The following is a 19,559-nucleotide window of genomic DNA, read 5'->3' on the forward strand; positions in this document are numbered from 1 at the left end:
TAAGGGACCATACGGGATGCTGGGAATCGAACCCGGGCCGGCCACGTGCAAGGCAAACGCCCCACCCGCTGTGCTATCATTCCAGTCCCATGTGCATCATTCTTATAGTCCTAAGCATACTCTACTTATTTGTTGTTGTAATGATGAAGTTTCCAGATTTTTTTTTTTTGGTGGTGCCCAGGATTGGAAAGGACTCACCCACGCAAGACAAGTGTTGTACAAGTGTTCCAGCCCTCCAAATTACTCAATATCCAAAACAGATCATCCATTTTATCTAGTAGAATCACAGCTGTTTTTCACTCTGACCTAGATTTGGAAAACTGCTCCCTGGGAGTTTTATATGGCTGCAAGTGTAGATATGCTTTGTAGCCACAAGCATGGTTCCTGAAACCAAGAGATTAACTCTCTGGTAGAATAATTTCATCTAAACATTTCCTTGCCCAGAAATGGCGAAAACACTATTTGCCTCAGGCACAGTTTCCGTCTTAAAAGCCTGAACTACAACTTAGGGTACTTTGAAGCTTTCAATAAAAAGCTAAACTTTTGAGAGTGAATGAGAATGTTGTTTAGCATCATTTCTAACAGTAGGTGTCGCTGTCTCTCTTAGTACTGAGAGGGAGTCACTGACTAAGTTATCTCTAGTTCACTGTTATGAACCCCCCAAGCACCCCTAAATGTAGCCCTGGTGACTTCCATCACCATTGGGTCTGAGCAGTACCACATTACTAGGCCCTCTCTACCATTGAGTCATCCAGGTTGGCTGGAATATTGCCAGAAAGGTGCCGAGCACTGCAAAAAGGGTTTATTTGTTCATTTGGACAAGCAACTTTCCAAGCACAGCAAAGAGCTGCTTCAGTACCTTCCACTTTATGCAGTTAGTGAAATGTCCTGCAATAGAGAACCTGATAAATACACACTCAAACTGCCAAAAAAAGTTTATTTTAGCAAAAGCAGCACTTAAAAAATAATTTGTCCTTTTATTGTAAAGCTCAACAATATAAGGATTTGTCACTTTTCTTATCAGAATAAAAGGTGAGACAGCTCATGTTCAAAACCGGAAACTTGATAATTAGATCAAAAAAATCACATTTATTTCAATAATTCAAAGTGCAAAGACAGCAAGTCAGTTTACAAAGTTTCAAGATACAGCTTTAGTTTGATGAAAACGTGATAGGCAAAAATGAAATGGTCCATCGCAGAAATAAGACCCAACTTTTAAAAAAAAAATTCCAATTACCTGAAAATCTTGAGACTAAAACACATCATGTACACTAATTCAGAATGCTTTAACTTACAGGTGCCACTACAATCAAAATAAGGGCTTCTCAAAGAAAGAAAACCACTCACACTGGTCAGTTAGAAGCAAGAGTAGAGTTCCACCCATTGGCTATTCCTCGCCACATCATCTCTAGGCAGATTCTAAAAAAACACTTTTAAAGCTCAGTACAAAGTCACCATGATTTTTAAGAATTTGTGACCACTCTGTACTTAAAAGACATAAAAACCCACTTCAACTCTAGGTTTAAGGTATTTACCACAGGAGCAAAGTCATAGATTAATACTTCTTCCATTACTTAAAACCTCTCTGTAAGGTTAGAAACACAATCTTTACAAAAACTCTTCATGAAAAAGTCAGACTTATTAAATATTTCCTTCTTTCTACACATACAGGATTTGTGTGTAAAGGGGAAAAAGTTCCCACTTGGATGAGAATAAAAGGGTTAATTTCTTTTTATCACTTAGCAGCTCAGACATTTTATTTCTGGTCCCCAGATACAACCCTTGCTACTAGCGCTGAGTCAGGAAAAGGTGGGTGTCAGGGTTGGTTTCGCCTCGGAGATATTATTCGGTTTTTTTCTCTGATTTCTTCACCTTTTCATAGTAGGCAACATACTGAGAGTCTGTCCCAAAAATTCGATCCCACCAGGTAAACGTTGAGGCATAGTTTCCAATGAAGTTCATGTGGTGAAAATCATGATGCCGAGCGCCAGCATAGAAAGGGATGAGATGCAACGGATTGAGGGGAACGTCGTAACCACTGAAATAAAAATGAGTTAACAATTATTAAGCAAATGACCACATCTCAAATAATGACTTCTCCACAGGTTCATTAACAAGTCCAAAGTAACTTCCCACTTCACCTAAATCTATTTCTGACACATTGATAAAACGTACAGAAAACGGTGCATATTCTTTGGGGGTGGGCTCAGGCGGACAATGATGGAGGCAAAGGACCCTCCGGTGGTCCTGGGGGCATTGGAGAGTTGTATGCATGAAACTCTAGCAAGAACTGTATTATAAATCATGGTACCTCAAAGTTTTAAATAAAAACCATTTTGTTGTTGTTGTTGTTTTGGTAGGGGACTTGGCTCTGGCAACGCTCAGGGTTTACTTCTGACTTTGCACTCAGGAATTACTCCCAGAAGGGGCTGGGGACCATACTTGATGCTGGGGATTCAATCTGGGTGGGCCACGTGCAAACCAAGCGGCCCACCTGCCTATGTCTTCGCCCCTGTTGCCTCCAAATTTTTAAACAAGATATTAAAAGTTGTCACAGATGATTTTGGAAAAGATTTATGGAAATTCTATCAGAGGATGTAAGAGTTTACAGTAAATGATCTTTCAACATTGATTTTCAAACTGTTTTTCCTTGCTGTTTGAGAGTTCTCTTCTCCCAATCTGCAACATTCTCTGCACTATTGAGCAATGATGAAGGGTCATATGAAATTAGTTCCAAAATGGGGGCAACGGCTGTGTTGTATGTACCTGCCTTGCCTCTCTCAGGAAATGACAAGCTGGAACTATGTCATTGTGATTACGTGTCAAACCAGTGTGCCTTCTATTGTTTGGGGCAGACATACATGATTTCTGAGAGGTCAAATTTTAGAGTACCTTTAACTATTTATTTTGGTTTGGGGGGCACACGGGGTAGTGCTCAGGGCTTGCTCCCCTGGCTCTCTCTGCCGAGAGGGGTTCGGGGGACCATATGCAGTGCTGGCAATTGAACCTAAGTTGGCTGCATGCAAGGTAAGCATCCTACCCACTATACTATCATTCCTGCCCTCTTCCTTTAGTTTTAACTACACATCTAAAATCTGATATTGATAATTATAATAGTCCACATAAACCCAATTCCTCACTGCCTTCAGAAGGCTGGGAGGGGCAGTAGGAGAAAAGAATAATGAGGACAAACACTGAGAGACACTGCCTATAAATGATCCACAACATCCTCTGCTAGGACAAGACACATTCATTTGCTGCATTAGTGGTTTAAGCATAATTCTTAGAATTTGATGTTCTTTTCTCACCGGTAGTTAGTCCCAGATCTAAATGAAATGACGCTAAAATAATTTTCAAATAATGAACATTCAGCATAGGAGGCATTAAAAAAGTCATAAAACTCCCAGATAAATCCGGAGCCGCTGAGCGTGAATCGGACCCTCTGCGCCTAAAGACTTTGATTCCAGAGATCTAACACATTCAGGCATCCAGCGCAGCATCCGATAGCAATGCACTGGGACTGCGAACTGGGCTACAACTCTGTACTGCCAGGGGGTGGATTTTTTTTCCTCCCCACCCTGTCTTCCTGCACGGAAAGCGGCGGGCTGGCGGCACCCATGTGGCAGGCGCCATCTTCTATGACTCCAAACCCAGAGGTATTCGGTTTTTACTTTTGGGGCTCCCAGGAACTCATAGGAAGGGGGGGCGTAACCGGCACGCCCTCGGCCCAGTTAAATCCGGAGCCGCTGAGCGTGAATCGGACCCTCTGCGCCTAAAGACTTTGAATCCAGAGACTTCTTACAGCAATGCACTGGGACTGTGAGCTGGGCTATGTAATTTCTGGCAGAATTTTCCCTGGACTTTATACAGAAATCCAAAACCGCGCGGACGCGACAATTATATATTAACATTTATAATTGTCAGCAATGTGAAACGGTTCCTTTTGAACAGCCCTGACTTGGGGGGCAAACTCCAAATAATAACAGTAAGTTTTTGTTGAAATATTGAAGGTTATTAATGTAGCAGCCACCTTTCTGGACTGTGAACTAAGCAAAAGCCCCACACTGGCCGACGAGGCGTGGCGTACACCATACTATGAGGCGCGGGAAGGGGGATGAGGGGGAAAAAGAAAAAAAAAAAAAGGGAAAAGGAAAAAGGAAAAAAAAGAGAGAGTTATGTACTTGTAGCAGTGGGGCTACATATCTCTTCATTTCCAAAAGCAATGAAAAACTAATTGTCAAATGTAGTAGGTCTGTCTCTCTTGGTTGGAAACGCCAACAACTATAGTGAGTTTTGTGTTGAATTATGGAATGTAATCAAGGTAAAGAAAAAATGAAGTGAAATTCATTAGTTATACAGTAGGGGGTAGGGGGTGGGGGCGGGGGGTATACTGGGGTTTTTGGTGGTGGAATATGGGCACTGGTGAAGGGATGGCTGTTTGAATATTGTATAATTGACATATAAACCTGAGAACTTTGTAACTTTCCACATGGTGATTTAATAAAAAGTTAAAAAAAAAAAGTCATAAAACAGAAAATAATTTCAACCCACATAAAGGAAACCTGTGACTCAGGTACATGTTCAAGCAGAGCCTGCAGAGAGCGGGGAGGGTGCTAGCTGATGAAGGCTGAATGTCTCAGGATATTTCCCCAAATAAGAATTCAGACCAGAGAGACAGTACAGGGCTTAAGGCACTTGCCTGCATGAGGCTGGCCCCAGTTTAAATCCCTGGCACTGCAAATGAGTCTCCCAAACACTGCCAAGAGTGACCCCTAAGTACAGTGAGGAGCAAGCCCTGAATACAGCCAGGAATGCCCCAACGCCTTCTCCAAACCCCAAATCTAATTTTTACCCAATAATGATATGCTCTTGTTTGCATAACAAAATTCGAGTCTGGGGGTTAGTTCAGTAGGAAAAGCATGTGCTCAGTGCACGGAAGCACTGGGCCCCGTCACTGGCACTCCCCGCCCAACCCAAAAGATTCTCTCCTTTGAATCCACATACAAGTCATCTATGGCCACGAAAAGAGATGTGCCTGAACAGAAATGGCAACTTACCTGTGGACATCAATGGTTTCTAGCAAACGAAGAGTCACCCACGCCCAAAGTAAAATGACATGATCACATAAAAGCACGATTCCAATGAAGAAGCCTGTCCCGAGAATGAGCGTTTCCAGGGGGTGTGCGTATTCAGCTTCCATTCCAAACGGAGCCTGAGACAGAGAGAGAGAGCAGTCCTTCACGTACTGTTCTGGTTCATTCTACGTGCATATATATATATATATATATATATATTTGGCTTTTTGGGTCACACCCAGCGATGCTCAGGGTTTACTCCTGGCTCAGGAATTACTCCTGACAGTGCATGGGGGAATATATAAGATGCTGGGGATCAAACCCAGGTTGGCCATGTACAAGACAGACACCCTTCCTGCTGTCCTACTGCTCCTGCCCAACTATGCAACAACTGAGCTCTGGTGTCTGATCACACAGTTAAATACCTGTCGGTCAAGGTGTTTTTGCTGTTGCTGTATTTTTGTTTTAGATCTCACTAGCGTCTCAGCAGCAGATCCAGGGGCTGGATAGCACAGCAGGTAGGGCGCTTGCCTTGCATGTGGCTGACCTTAAGTTTACTCCTAAGTTTGGCGTCACAGATGGTTCCTCCAATAGCAAGAGTGATCCCTGAGCACAGGGCTAGGAATAATCCCTGAGAGCTGCCGGGTGTAGCCCGAAAACACCCAGTCCCCCCTCCCCCTCAACAAGCTTAAAACAATGAAATAGCAGATTCTGAGCAAAGGAGCTGGCCCTCAGAAGCACTGGTGCACCCCATCCAATCAGTTGGAGGAGGTCTTATGAGCAAATTCTGACTTTTCCCCAAAAGAGGGATTCATAAGCCTGCAATATGGAAATCTTGCCAGAGCTTTCCACCTGCAGCCCCATGGGGCCCAATCTCAAGACTATAACACTAACTCATAATTCAAACCTTATTTTCCAGCTTGTGATGTGCCCTACCAATTCCAAATGCACCAGTCTCCATAACCATGAACCAGTACCTTAAAATCTCTCAATCTCAATCTCCCCACCCCTCCACCCCCCCCCGCCAATTTTGGGTCGTACCCAGCAGTGCTCAGGGAATCATTCCTGGTGGTACTCATAGGTACTATTTGGGGTGCTGCAGATGGAACCCGGGTCAGTGACAGGCAAAGCAAATGCTCTATCCACTGGACTATCATTCCAGGCCCTCTACGTCTATCTATCTCTTATTGATTTTTTTCCTCTGGACAACCCTTAACACATTGGTTCTGATTTATGTATTTATGTGTATAGTTTTATATGAACATATTATTCCTCTATGTGATGATACAGTTGAATTTAAACTACAGAAATTCTCAATATGTTATGTCAATATGTTATGTTCCTATCAAGAGGTTCTTAATTAAATCTTCCTAACTACTTTTGATGGATTCAGGTAAAAGCATTATGATACAACTGACTTGAACTTGCAGTCTGGCTTAAGCACCTGAATTTGTTCTAAGAAACAGCTGCTGATAAATACTGGATAACTAAGACACCTCAAAAAATTTTCAATTAAAAAAAAGTCTATATGGGGCTGGAGTGATAGCACAGCGGATAGGGCGTTTGCCTTGCATGTGGCCAACCTGGGTTCAATTCCCAGCATCCCATCTGGTCCCCTGAGCACTGCCAGGAGTAATTCCTGAGTGCAGAGCCAGGAGTAACCCCTGTGCTTCGCCAGGTGTCACCCAAAAAGAAAAAAAAAATACATGACAGAACTACATCAAAGCAGCTCTGATCACAATCATTGTTTTTCAAGAGTAAACCATGGGTAGAAATGTGTTCAAACTAAGCCATAAATTGTTCCAAAGTTTAAAGGTGAAAGCTCTGTTGCATTCCATTTAAAAGATCCCACCTCACACCAGCCTCTTCTAACCTGCCAGGATAAAGCTGGAGCACAAAGGTGCTATGGCTACAAAGAAGAAAGCCTGAACTTCACACAGTTTTTATCCAAAGACTCAATTTCTTCTGAAATTAAGATGCTTAAAAAGAAATGTGTTGGGGCCGGAGAAATAATACAGAGGATGAGGCATTGGCCTTGCATGTAGCTAACCCTGGTTCAATCCCCAGCACTGCATATGGTCCCCCAAGACCTACCAGGAGTGCATCCCCCAACCCCCCTGCAATAAAACGAAAGTCCCAAAACAAACAGGAAGAAGAAAACAACAGAAAGTGTGTAGAACTGAAAAGGTTGGAGAAATAGTACAATGGACAGGGCATTCGCCTTGCATGCGGCTGGCCCAGGTTAGATCCCCTGTATCATATGGTCCCCCAAGCACCACCAAGAGTAATTTCTCAGTACAGAGCCAGGAGTAACCCCTGAGCATTGCTGGGTGCAGCCCAAAAACAAAGAAAGAGAGAGAGAGTGAAAGGGGAAAGAAAACAGAAACAAGAATGAAAGGGAGGAAGAAGAAGGAAGGAAGGAAGGAAGGAAGGAAGGTAGGAGGGAAGGAAGGAAGGTAGGAGGGAAGGAAGGAAGGAAGGCATGTAAAACTGGAAAATGGTTTAACATGCGTGTAGTCCTTTTGTTGTTTGTTTTGGGGCCACACCCACCAAGTAATGGAGACAACATGCAGTGCTGTCAATCAAACCCAGGTCACCATACCCTTTGGACAATCTCTGACCCAGAGTGTCATGATCTTAACCCTTCTGCCAAAGGGAAAAGAAAGAAAAACACCAGTGATTTTTGAAAGCTCAGGAAATAAAAGTGACACTTTAGTACTAAAAGGGAAGAAAAGCATTAAGCATAACTTGCACCTACCTGGAACTCATGATGCACTTTGTGAATGTATTTATATATTCTTTTGTGGTGTAAGAGCCGGTGCAGGAAATAGTGCCAAGTGTCCTCGATCACTGCACAGCCAAAGCACCGTGCCATGAGTAAATACCTGCAAGTGAAAAATAGTGTAAGCAGAAATTATTTTTTTTTTGTGCAAATTATACAGTTTTACTCAGGGTCACTACTTGAGACATTGTCCATCCAGCCCACACAGCACTGCCCGGACAAGTCTGAGGCCAAGAGTGACCTCTGGGTCCTGAGCATGCTTGGGAGGCCACCCCACACACACACCTGGCAGACAGCGCACTGGGGTGAAACCCTGTTTTGTATGCACCCCGAGCCCCCCAAAACCCATTCACTTTTAGGAATAGTAATAAACTTGGCTTGAATTAAAATTAATAATCGTTAGATCACTTCCCCCCCAGGACAAAAGTGCAATGTGTAAAAAATACTTTTATAGACATATGAACATATACACAGAAACTGCTTTATATGCTGAGTCTATGTTACATAAAAAACAGTTACACCTTGAGGAGATGGGGAGTAGTACAGTGGGTAGGGTGCTTGCCATGCATGCTGCCAACCCAGGTTCAGCCCCTGGAAACACACAGAATTCCCCTAAGCCTTGCCAGGAGTGCTCTGAGCAGAGACAGAATTAAGTCCTGAGCACCACTGGCGGTGGTCCAGAAACTAAAGCAAAAAAAACAAGTAAATGTTTGGAGCCAGAGAGACAGTAAAGTGGGCAGTGTTGGCCTTGAATACGATCCAGGTTCAATCCCCAGCATCCCATATGTCCCCTGAGTGCCACAGGAGTGATCCCTGAACACAGATAGGAATACACCCTGAGCACAGATGGGTATAGCCCCAAACAGTTAAAAAAGGAAGAAAAGTAATAAAGGAAAAATTATGCATCAATATATTCATACATATGTATTCAGGTAATGTCAGGAACAAATAATTAAGTATGTATTTCAATCTATTTTCTCTTAAAAATTCAGAGAAGACTTGCTTTGCATGTAACAAACCCGGTTCAATCCCCGGCATCCCATATGGTTCCCTGAGCACCACCAAGAGTATAACTTCTGAGTGCAGAGCCAGGAGTAAACTCGAAGTGCAGTTGGTTATGGCCTGAACAAGCAAAATCACAAAGAATGTGACATCCTTCTCATGGTATTAGCACCTGCACAGTCAAGTGCACAGCGGTCTGTAACTAAATGTCAGGAGACCGGTGCCAGCTGGCAGGCGTAGAAAGCTTGCAGGTCGAATGTTCTCTCACCTTGGGTCTAACTGCCAGCCTGTGCACCAGTGTGAGGGACAAGGCTGGACTGCAGGGGTGAAAAGGCCCAAGCACACTGACATAGAAGGGGCCACATTAACTTTTTTTCCCCCCTTTTTGGGTCACACCCAGCAATGCTCAGGGGTTCCTCCTGGCTCTACACTCAGGAGTTAGTCCTGGCGGTGCTTGGGGGAATCATATGGGATGCCGGGGATTGAACTCAGGTCGGCCACATGCAAGGCAAACACCCTACCTGCTGTACTATTGCTCCGGCCTTTTGATTAATTTCTGATGTGAGAAACTTGCCACCCAGCAAAATGACACATTAATAACAAAAAGATATAAAAATGGAAACACTTTAAGTTTTACAATTAAGTTTCTACTGACTTCCTCTTCAACATAATTTACTTATACCTGAAATTTAGAATATAAAACAATAACCAAATAAAAAAAGAAGATGAACATTAAGTACATTTTGTTGGGTAACAGGCCCTGACTGAGTACGAATACCAAATCTTCATCTACATACCATCTTGGCATCCTTTCCCAGTCGTAAGGAATATTGAAATACTCTGTGAAATGGTAAGTTCCACAAATCAAAGGAAGCTGAATACAAAAGTGATTAAAGAGAAGCACTTTAAAACACTTCCACTGGCCCTCCAATGATTCTGTTTTATCCTATGGAGAAAAAAATAAAAATAGAGTATTTAGTATTGATCTTTCTCCTCTCGTTAGTTAACCTGACACTAGAAGTAAACTTTTTCTCTACTGTTTGCAGAGAGCTTAATTCTATGCTATTAATAAAAACATCCTTCTCAACCTAAATTTTTTCCCCAAGAGTCACCACGGTTAGCCTGGCCAGCGATGCCTGAGAAACCATGCCATGCTGGGGATCAAACTCAGGGTTGTGCACATGCCAGGTGTGTGCTCTTAACACCTGAGATCTCCCCAGGCTCCCAACTGCAATTCTTAACAACTATCATTACGTTCAATTGGGGAAGGAATTGTTATCAACAAACCCGGGTATTTCGGCTACAGTGATCTCAAACACCCAAAGAAGGACTGTGCAATGAATAAATTCCCCAGTCTTCACTGCACCCAAAGCATTTGCTTTTCCTACCAGGAATTTCAGAGAAGAAATGGGTTAAGCCAAGATTATGGTCAGCCCTCCTCCACCTCCCCTTGAAGCAACTGCACACGCTGCCCTGAACATCTTTATTTCAAAGGTAAACTGATCTCTTAGCCATATGGCAGCATTCATTCCCAGAATTAAGTTCATTTTGTTCTTATTTAAGGACAGAATTAGAAACCCGCCAAGGTTAAGGAACTTCAGAGTACTGAAGTCCCCTGATGATGAAATCCAGAGAAGTCAAAATAAGAGAAGGGAGACCCACACTGTGGCGATCTTAAAACCCAGCAGGCTGGCTTAGCAAGTCTTATATATTAAAAAAAAAAAAAATTCAATTTTAGGGACCAAATGTTTACATAAAAACCGTACCTTACAGAAAGACTGTGATAATAAATAGCAGTTATTGCTTTGTCATAAAATATTCTTATTTAAAAATTCTGAAATCTGGGCCAAAGTGTTAGTACAGTGGGTAGGGTGTTTGCCTTGCATGTGGTCAAGTCGGGTTCGATCCCCAGCACCCCGAGCCCAGCAGGAGTGATCCCTGAGCACAGAGCTGGGAGAAAACCTTAAGGACTGCTGGGTGTGGCCCCAAAACCAAAGCAAACCAAACCAAATCTGAAATCTACAGATAAAACTCCTTAAATGTTAAATTATATCCCAACTATTGTATACCAGCTATGGGAAGTACTGCTGAGCAGAAACCCAAAGAGGCCGTCTGCCTTGGCCATGATCACACAGGCAGGGGTAAGAGAAGCAGGACTCATGAAACTCCAGCTCTGTTCTGGAAGCACTTTGCAACTTACTTCGCTGGTCAGAAAAGGAGAGAACGCTGAACTAGGAACAGATCCAAAGGGCCAGGCACTGTCCTCAGCGAGTGAATCAGTGCTGCGATTCACATTCGGTTTCCTTAACTATAAGATGCTAACTTCTACTCTGCGGGTATGAGCCTCCAAATCTCTGGTCTCTGTACTTGTGGGCAGCAGAAACAGAAGATTCTGGTTTTAAATGGAATAGCACTGTTTCCTACAGAAATTTAGTTGGACACACTCAGTTTCTTGGAGAGAATCTAAAACCCAGAGTTGGCAAGATGGAGACAAAAATTAATCATCCATCACAGCAATACCACATGCTACACAATTTGAAATGTACACAAGTTACTTTTAATAATCCCAAGCACAGACCTAGTAAAACATGTTCTACTTTATATACAACTGCTTCCTAGCACAAAGGATTACAAACTGAACCATGAACTTCAGAAAAGATATATGGATATCCTTAAGAAAATTTCCAGATGTCTGACTTTTGCAATCGCAGTTTAACATCAAGAAAGCTCAAGGCAATGGATAAAGAAACTCTGATTCATATACACAATGGAACATGACGCAGCTGTTAGGAAAGATGATGTCAGAAAATCAGCTTATACACGGACAGACATGGAGAGTGTCATGCTGAGTGAAATCAGTCTGAGGGAGAGGGACAGACACAGAATAATCTCATTCATTTGAGAGATATTAAAAAAAAAAAGCAACAACATAGTATGTAAATAATACCCAGAAACATAGAAACAAGGGACAGGAGGACTGGTCCATGAATAGAAACTTGCCACAAAGGGGGAGGGAGAGTGGTCAGGACAGGGAAGGGACCACTATGACATTGAGAGTTGGATGATCACTTTGGGCACAAAATGAGTGCAGAAAGGAGGCACAGAGATAAGCAAGATAGCCTTTCAGTAACAGTATTGCAAACCAGGTAGCCTAAAAGGAAAAGAGAGAAGAAAAGTGTCTGCCCTAGAGGCAGAATGTGGGGACTGACACTGGGGTAGGGGAATGTAGACTGGTGAAGGGGACGGGTGCTGGAACATTGCAGAATTAAACAGCTTACAACTTAATTTAATTTTTTTAAAATTACACACTTTTTTTATTTGGAGGTGTTGAAGGGAAGAAGGGAGAGAAAATGAGAGAGTGGAGAGTAATGTGCTCAAGAGAGAATCTGGGCTTCTCCAAGGGCGGAGAGCACCCCTACACACACCCCAGCATTGGACATGAGAGCATGAAAGTCCACATCTCAAGAGGGGAGATGTGGGCGACACATGGGCTCAGGCAGCATATGTGCCTCAGGAACAACTTTAAAACTGTGTTTCTCATGATGATTCAATTAGAAAAAAAAATTTTTTTTTAAAAAAAAGGAAGCTCACAGCTGGGCTATGTAATTTCTGGCAGAATTTTCCCTGGACTTTATACAGAAATCCAAAACCGCGCAGACGCGGCAATTATATATTAACATTTATAATTGTCAGCAATGTGAAACGGTTCCTTTTGAACAGCCCTGACTTGGGGGGGAAACTCCAAATAATAACAGTAAGTTGTTGTTGAAATATTGAAGGTTTTTAATGTAGCAGCCACCTCTCTGGACTGTGAACTAAGCAAAAGCCCCACGCTGCCCGACGCGGCATGGCGTACACCATACTATGAGGCGCAGGAAGGGGGGTAAGGGGGAAAAAGAAAAAAAAAAGGGAAAAGGAAAAAGGAAAAAAAAAAAAAAAAGAGAGAGAGAGAGTGTTATGTACTTGTAGCAGTGGGGCTACATACCTCTTCATTTCCAGCAATGAAAAACTAATTATCAAATGTAGTAGGTCTGTCTCTCTTGGTTGGAAACTCCAACAACTATAGTGAGTTTTGTGTTGAATTATGGAATGTAATCAAGGTAAAGAAAAAATGAAGTGAAATTCATTAGTTATACAGTAGGGGGTAGGGGGTGGGGGCGGGGGGTATACTGGGATTTTTGGTGGTGGAATATGGGCACTGGTGAAGGGATGGGTGTTTGAATATTGTATAACTGACATATAAACCTGAGAACTTTGTAACTTTCCACATGGTGATTTAATAAAAAGTTTAAAAAAATAAATAAATAAAATAAAAAAAAGGAAGCTCACAGACAGGAAGCACCGAGGGCCTGCCCACACTGTCAGTCTAGCCGTTAAGTCGTTGTAATCAACTGCACAGTTGCTGGTTCTTGTTTCTGTCGCCTTTTATTTTAAAGCCACTCATACAACATTGACTGAGCAAGTCTTCCTTGCTCAGAAAAGGTTACCACTTATTTGAGCAGTGAGTGAAGGGCAGAAGCAAAGAAAGTGCTCAGTCAACTTGGCAAGAAATCAGTCCCAGGACAAAAACCAGGTGATGGCCACCGCCAGACTCCCCCTCTCAAAGCAGGCCCCGTGGAACTTTGTCCCCTGACTTAGGGTTCACTGAATGCTCTCCTTTACCCGGCCACGTTCTCTCCACTTCCACCCTGTGTCACTCCACATCCTCCCTTCTTTCAATTGAACTCCAGGCACCTGTTGGCATTTGCTTCACTTCCTGGGAGAAGCCATCAAGCTACCAGGTCGAGGAGTGAGGAGAGTGCAGGCAGCCCCTCACACAGACTCAGTGGGTGTGGATCGTCTCCATGGAGGAGTGTGTCCATGGCAACCTGGACCAAGGCTTTTCAGGAAAGGAAACAGGAAGCATTAGAAACGCCCAGGATGAACTCAGAGAGAGAGAGTCGGAGAGATAAGGCGCTTGCCTAGCATGTGGCTGACCTGGGTTCACTCCCCAGCACCCCAGATGGTCTCCCCCAAGCCCATCAGGAGTGACCCCTGAGCACAGAGCCAAGAGAAAGAAGCCCCGAGCACTGCTTGGTGTGGCCCTTCAAACTTAAATACATTTTTTTTTTTTAATTAAAAAGGAAACTCTCAGGAGCTGACCAATGGTGGACTAGGAGTTAATCTCGATTCTGTTTTTAAACTAGGTCAAGCCACTGGTGTTCACAAGGGTCAAGCTGGCTGCTTTCCCTATGAGCCAAACTGAGAACAGGCTGTGTCTGTCTGAGCACTTGTTATGGAGAGACGGCTCTCAAGAACATTTGGTGCATTGGACCTGAGCGAAAGTACAGGGTGAAGGCATTTGCCTTGTACACGGCTGACCCAAGTTCAATTTTCAGCATTCCATATGGCCTCCTGTGTACTCCTTGGAGTAACCCCTAAGGTGTGTGACCAAAAAGGAAAAAAAACAAAACAAAAGAAAAAGGGAAACATTAAGTGCATTAAAGTGAATACCAAGGAGTTCTGTTTATTTAGCGAAAGCATAATTAGGTCTGATCAAGTTCTTCGAGTAGAGTGAATTAGAAAACACTATCCACAAATTCCTGCAATTTCCCATTCCAGCTTGTTTAAAAATAACAACTACTTACAAATCTAAATTAAATAAACATCACATGTATGATAAGCACAATTTAACAAAACTTGCAACTAATAACCAGGCTACTGAACACTAACTATGACTAAATGGAGAAGGCTTAAAATCAGTGTAAAATGCAATTATTTTGAAAACTTTTATGGAGAATAAGGGTACAAGATATTACAGTACGCACTTCAAAATTATAATTATTTGCTGAAATAATAGTTTGGGTTTATTGGGTTGAATTGAATGGAGCATTTAAATTAGTTTCCAGTTTAACTCCTACTAACACCCGATATCTTTATACTTTTTAATGTATTTTACTAGAAAACTTAAAATTTACTTGCGTGTCTTTGTTGTTTTGTTAAATAGGAAAGATCTAGAGTACCTCAAAACAAAGTTACCTGTACTTTAAAAATATCCAACAATACTAATTAATATATGCCATGGCAAATTCATCACACTCACCTTCTGAATTTTATACTTCTTCATGAAAGGTATAAACTGAAACAAAAATCCAGGTAAAGAGAAGAGGAAATAAAGGGCCTCGTGAACAATGAGGGATCCCCATGTTGCAATCTGGAATTTTGTGTAGTTGTTCAACATAGAGTTCCAAGCATTTTTGAAGGGTTCTTGCAGTGGATTCTCAGGTATGAGCGAGTCCATGTACTCCACGGCCAGAGATGCCGAACTCAAAATGCCCACGCTGTCATTCAGCGCCATCTTTCCAATCTCCGCTGACAGCCTTCCGTTTCTGTCAACATCAAGAGAAAAACGAGGAAGCAGAACAATGTAATTCCAAGGATCTTTTGATTTTGATTAAGGAAAAAAACAACAACAACAACAATGATGCCACTCCAGATGAAACCCCGATAGCCACCAGCTTCCAGAAAACCAGGTACACGGTTTTGGGACTAAGATTCCAGGCAACATGGCAGCATCAGCAACGGGTCATCCCTTCCTGTCTCCCTGCCCGCTTGGGGTCCTGTCTGTCATGCCCATGATCTGCCTCTGGGCACCATCTCAGCGCATCAAGGGCCTTGATCCAGAGACTCCCAGATGAATCTCAAAATGGATTAGCTCCCTACAGAGATGTCCTTGGACCCCAACCACTTACAACTTTAGAACTCCAGAAGTGCATGACCTCTCATGATATTCATAATAGGCCATAGAAAATAAATTATCTGGCATCTGCCCCTGGCAGGCAGGCTTGAATGGTGGTGGGAAATTTCGAAATACTCGTGGTGGAAGGTGAAATAATGGTGGTATTGGTGTTGAAATACTCAATGTAATCAATTAATGTGAACAACTTTATGAAAATAAATTAAAAAAAAGAAAAAAAAGAAATTCCGCCTGTTCTGGAGGAGAAAGGGATCCCTTCCGTATGACAAAGCCACAGAAGGAGCTCTTGAAAAGTTATTTCAAATAAACTGGAATCAAAGAATCTCAAATGACGGGTGACTTTCGTAACATGTTGACTGGGAGAACATGAGGGGGGCAAAAGAAGCTGAGATTGCACAAAGCATACACGGAAATAATGGTAGACAGTAACCCAGCCCACTTTCAGGTGTGTGGCCAGACTTGCAGTTAAATAAAACAGAAGAGATATCTTTATAAATACAATAGAGGAGCTCAAAGTCACAAGGACTTCTATGATTATTCTGCCACTATCGCCATTAATAAAATCTTTTAAAGCCAAAATGAATTTTTTAAAAAAGACACTGTACCAGATGTCTACTGGCTCCATTTGTAGAAACTGACTGAAAAGTTACACAAGAACTTTCAGGAACAAGACCCAAAAGAACAACAGTTGGGGGCCTAAAAGATAGTACAGTGCGTAGGGCAGCTGCTTGCACGCGGCTTACCTTGGTTCAAATCTGTGAAAACCCCAAATGGTCTCCAGTCCCCGCCAGGAGTGATCCCTGAGCACTGAGCCAAGAATCAGCCCTGAGCAAGCACAGCTGGATGGGAAGCCAATCAAGCCCCCTCCTCCTCAGAACCCCTCAACAATGGATAAAGTACACTTTTTTTTTTTAAGTCTTCATGGAAAAACTTGCAATGTTAATGATAATTGCAGTGACAGTTGGAGATGATCACTCTGGACAAAAAATGAGTGCTGAAAGGAGGTAAGGTGACAAGCAAGACACCCTTTCAGTAACAGTGTTACAAAGCACAGAGCCTAGAAAGACAAGAGAGAAGAAAAGTGTCTGCCATAGAGGGGGACTGTGGGGACAAGGTGGGAGGGAAATTGTAACAGGGCACTTTAAAAGAGTCACTTAGAAGTAAGTCTTGGCTCATCCGCCACCTGTAGACCCTCATTCTGCCCTGCTTGAACTTGCGCATAGATCATTTACCTTCCCCCATTTTCCTCTCTTCATGGAGGAAGTTCAAGTTTAAGAACAGTGTTACTCTACAGAACAAGCTTCCCTCACCTCACTCCCTACAATCCACTAGAAACCAATCTCTCTTCTCCGAGGAGAGCTCAGCAGAGCCCCGCCCCACACTCACTTCAGATCAAGTCAAGGTGTCAAAATCAATCTTTGCAATAACCACTTTCCATGAGGTCATCACCGTGGTGGTGGGGGACACCCAACAATGCTCAGGGTTTACTTCTGGAAGGGCTCATACTATCTCTCCGCCACCCCTGTCATCACCGCATTTCATTTAACCAGCACTAAGCACTTCCCACAGGTGACCTCCAGCCTCTAGCTTCCTGGAGTTGCAGCTTTATCATCTACAAGAACGTTAAGCGGGACTCCCAGCCCTCACCAGGGCACAAGATTGTAATGATAATGGTCCCATCAGAATCTCCTGAACTTTCGCACAATTCGCACTTACTTGCCAGCAACCACAACCTGCTCCCTGAACCTTCCTAAAAGCACTCTGTTAGCCCTGCCAGACAATGCCTGTGAGCATCCTTTGCAGTTCCTTTGAGCGGTCTGGAAAGTGGCTGCTTCTCTCCCTTGAAACGCTTCCCCCTGAGACCTGCTCTGGCCCAGCTGGAGCATCTCTGTGCAGCCCCCACAAAGGCAGCATTTGTGGGGACGTTTGTGGGGAAGCCAGAGGAGCGGCAGGCTGAGAAATTCGGAGGCCTGAGGGACCAGGAAGGCCTGGAGCAGAGAGGGTGATACCCACTATGAAAACTCTTGTTTGTTTTCTCAACCAGCCCCAGACGTTTTGAGGGCCCCAAAGCTACTCTTCCTGGCATGTCAACGAGCCTGTTTCTCTCACACCCGGTACCCACTCTTGTCTTGGCTTCCAAGCCGCACGCAACTGCCCCCTGGCTGTGGTAACTCCAGCATGGGAAATCAGATCCTCGGCACATCCTGATCTGTGGGTCTGGCCTATCATGGAGAAGTGAAGTTAAAACGGAGGCTGGAGAAGTTTCCCAGAGACACGCCCTTCACCTTCAAAGTGAAGCGCCTTCCCCACCTCTGCCCCTCCAGCAAGCTGCCCGCCTCCAACTCTGAATTCCTGCTGTGTCAAAGTGTGAGGATGGCTGCCAGGTGTAGGCAGCTTCAGCAACGCCACAGGCTGAGCTGCCCAATGCTCCCACCTCTCTCGATCCCCACCTTGGTGAATCACCTCCCGCCTTAGTCATCTCAGAAGGAACGTTCCATGTCTCTGCTACTGGTTCCTAAAACTCTCCCAAGTTAGAGACGCTGGGACTCATGGGCATGGGGGTATGCCAGGATTTACTTTCTGGGCAACAGGGAACCAACAGAGAAGGGAATATGGAATCAGTTCTGCCAAACGAACGCCCCCCACCCCCTCACCAAAAAAAAAAAAAAAAGGTCAAAGAGAAAAAGAATGGTAAGAAAGAGTGAACTTTCCTCCTTTCTTAGATAACCAGGAAGCCCGAAAGTTTCCCCTGGAGCAGCCTGACTCTAGTGGGTGGGGGTTGAGGATGGGGGATGCGGCCATCAGTGGCTGATGGGTCCTTTCACTGATAGGACACATTTGCAAGAGCTGCCTGGCCTCTGGTCCTGCTCTTCTGAAACTCCTCCTTGGGCCAGCAGAAGTCAAGATCTAAGTCAACGGCGGGTTATCCCCCGCCCCAGTGCCCCCATCACCCCCGCTCCTCCCGCTCTCAAAAGTTCCGGCGCCAAGTTCCCCCCTGGAGGAAGGCCCGGGCCGGGCTCCAGTGCACGCACTGCCGGGCCATCCCACGCGTCACCTGTACGCGTCACCTGTACGCTATCGGCTTCATTCCGCTCTGCCCACAGAGAGCCGCCTCTGCCCGCCCCTGCAGAACACCCGAAACTGCTCCCGTCTCCCCTGCGGCACTTTGGGGTTTTGCTTTTGTAAAACTTCGAGCGCTCCACCACCCTGAACGGGAACTTCTCTTCCGAAGGCTCTCGGAAGCCCGCGGCATCATCCTGGAAGAGTTGCACGCCGCCGTCGGCTGTTTCTCCCCGCACCTCCTCCCTCGACGTCCGCTCCATCCCTGCACCCTCCCCGGCCCAGCACCAACGCGGGCACCCGACTCCGTCCCGCTAGGACCCCGCGTGCACGCCCCATTCCACCCCCCGTACCACGGGGAACCGTCGGGCCGAACCCCGCGCCTCTCGCCTTCCTTACCTGGCACCCGCTCTTCCGGCGCGCTCACCTGGAAGACCGCGCGGGGACTGCGGACTGCCGCCACCCCCTCGGACAAGCGCTGCCAGCCAGAACTTCGGCCTCTCCCCGCCCTGTGGGTGGAGCCTGGAGGGCGAGGCCAGCTCTTTTGGTCGCTATTGGCCCCCGAGGGTTTCCGTCCCGCCTCCTCAAAGACGCGATTGGCCTGCTCAGTTTTCGTCATCGTGCGACACTCTTCCTCGAATGCTATACCTTCCAGCCATTGGCTCAGCCGATGGAGTGAGGATAGTGAGACCGCGGTGTCAAGCCAGTAGCGGGCGGTGCACGCCCACCAAGGAGGCGGGGCAATGCGTTGCGCAGCGCAACGCAAGGGGGCGGGCACAAACCCGATTGCACCTGAGCGCTGGCCCCAAGGGTCAGCAATCTGGCAATTGAGTCTCAGGCGCGCGCTCTAAACCTGGGGAAGACATTAGTGTAAATGACTCAAAAGGTGTACGTGCTTTAGAGG

General features: G+C 44.8%; 1 protein-coding gene across 1 annotated transcript; it reads right to left on the minus strand.

Moving 5' to 3' along the window:
* Positions 1-917: 917 nt before the first annotated feature.
* On the minus strand, positions 918-19,156 carry MSMO1 (methylsterol monooxygenase 1). The gene is made up of 6 exons (XM_004610363.2): positions 19,055-19,156; positions 14,942-15,227; positions 9,657-9,805; positions 7,834-7,960; positions 5,058-5,212; positions 918-2,038 (listed from the first exon to the last, which is right to left on the minus strand). The coding sequence occupies exons 2-6, from the start codon at positions 15,194-15,196 to the stop codon at positions 1,843-1,845; spliced, it is 882 nt and encodes a 293-aa protein (XP_004610420.1). The 5' UTR covers positions 15,197-15,227; positions 19,055-19,156; the 3' UTR covers positions 918-1,842.
* Positions 19,157-19,559: the final 403 nt, after the last annotated feature.

This window comes from Sorex araneus, chromosome 1, assembly GCF_027595985.1.
Source record: "Sorex araneus isolate mSorAra2 chromosome 1, mSorAra2.pri, whole genome shotgun sequence".
Taxonomy (NCBI): domain Eukaryota; kingdom Metazoa; phylum Chordata; class Mammalia; order Eulipotyphla; family Soricidae; genus Sorex; species Sorex araneus.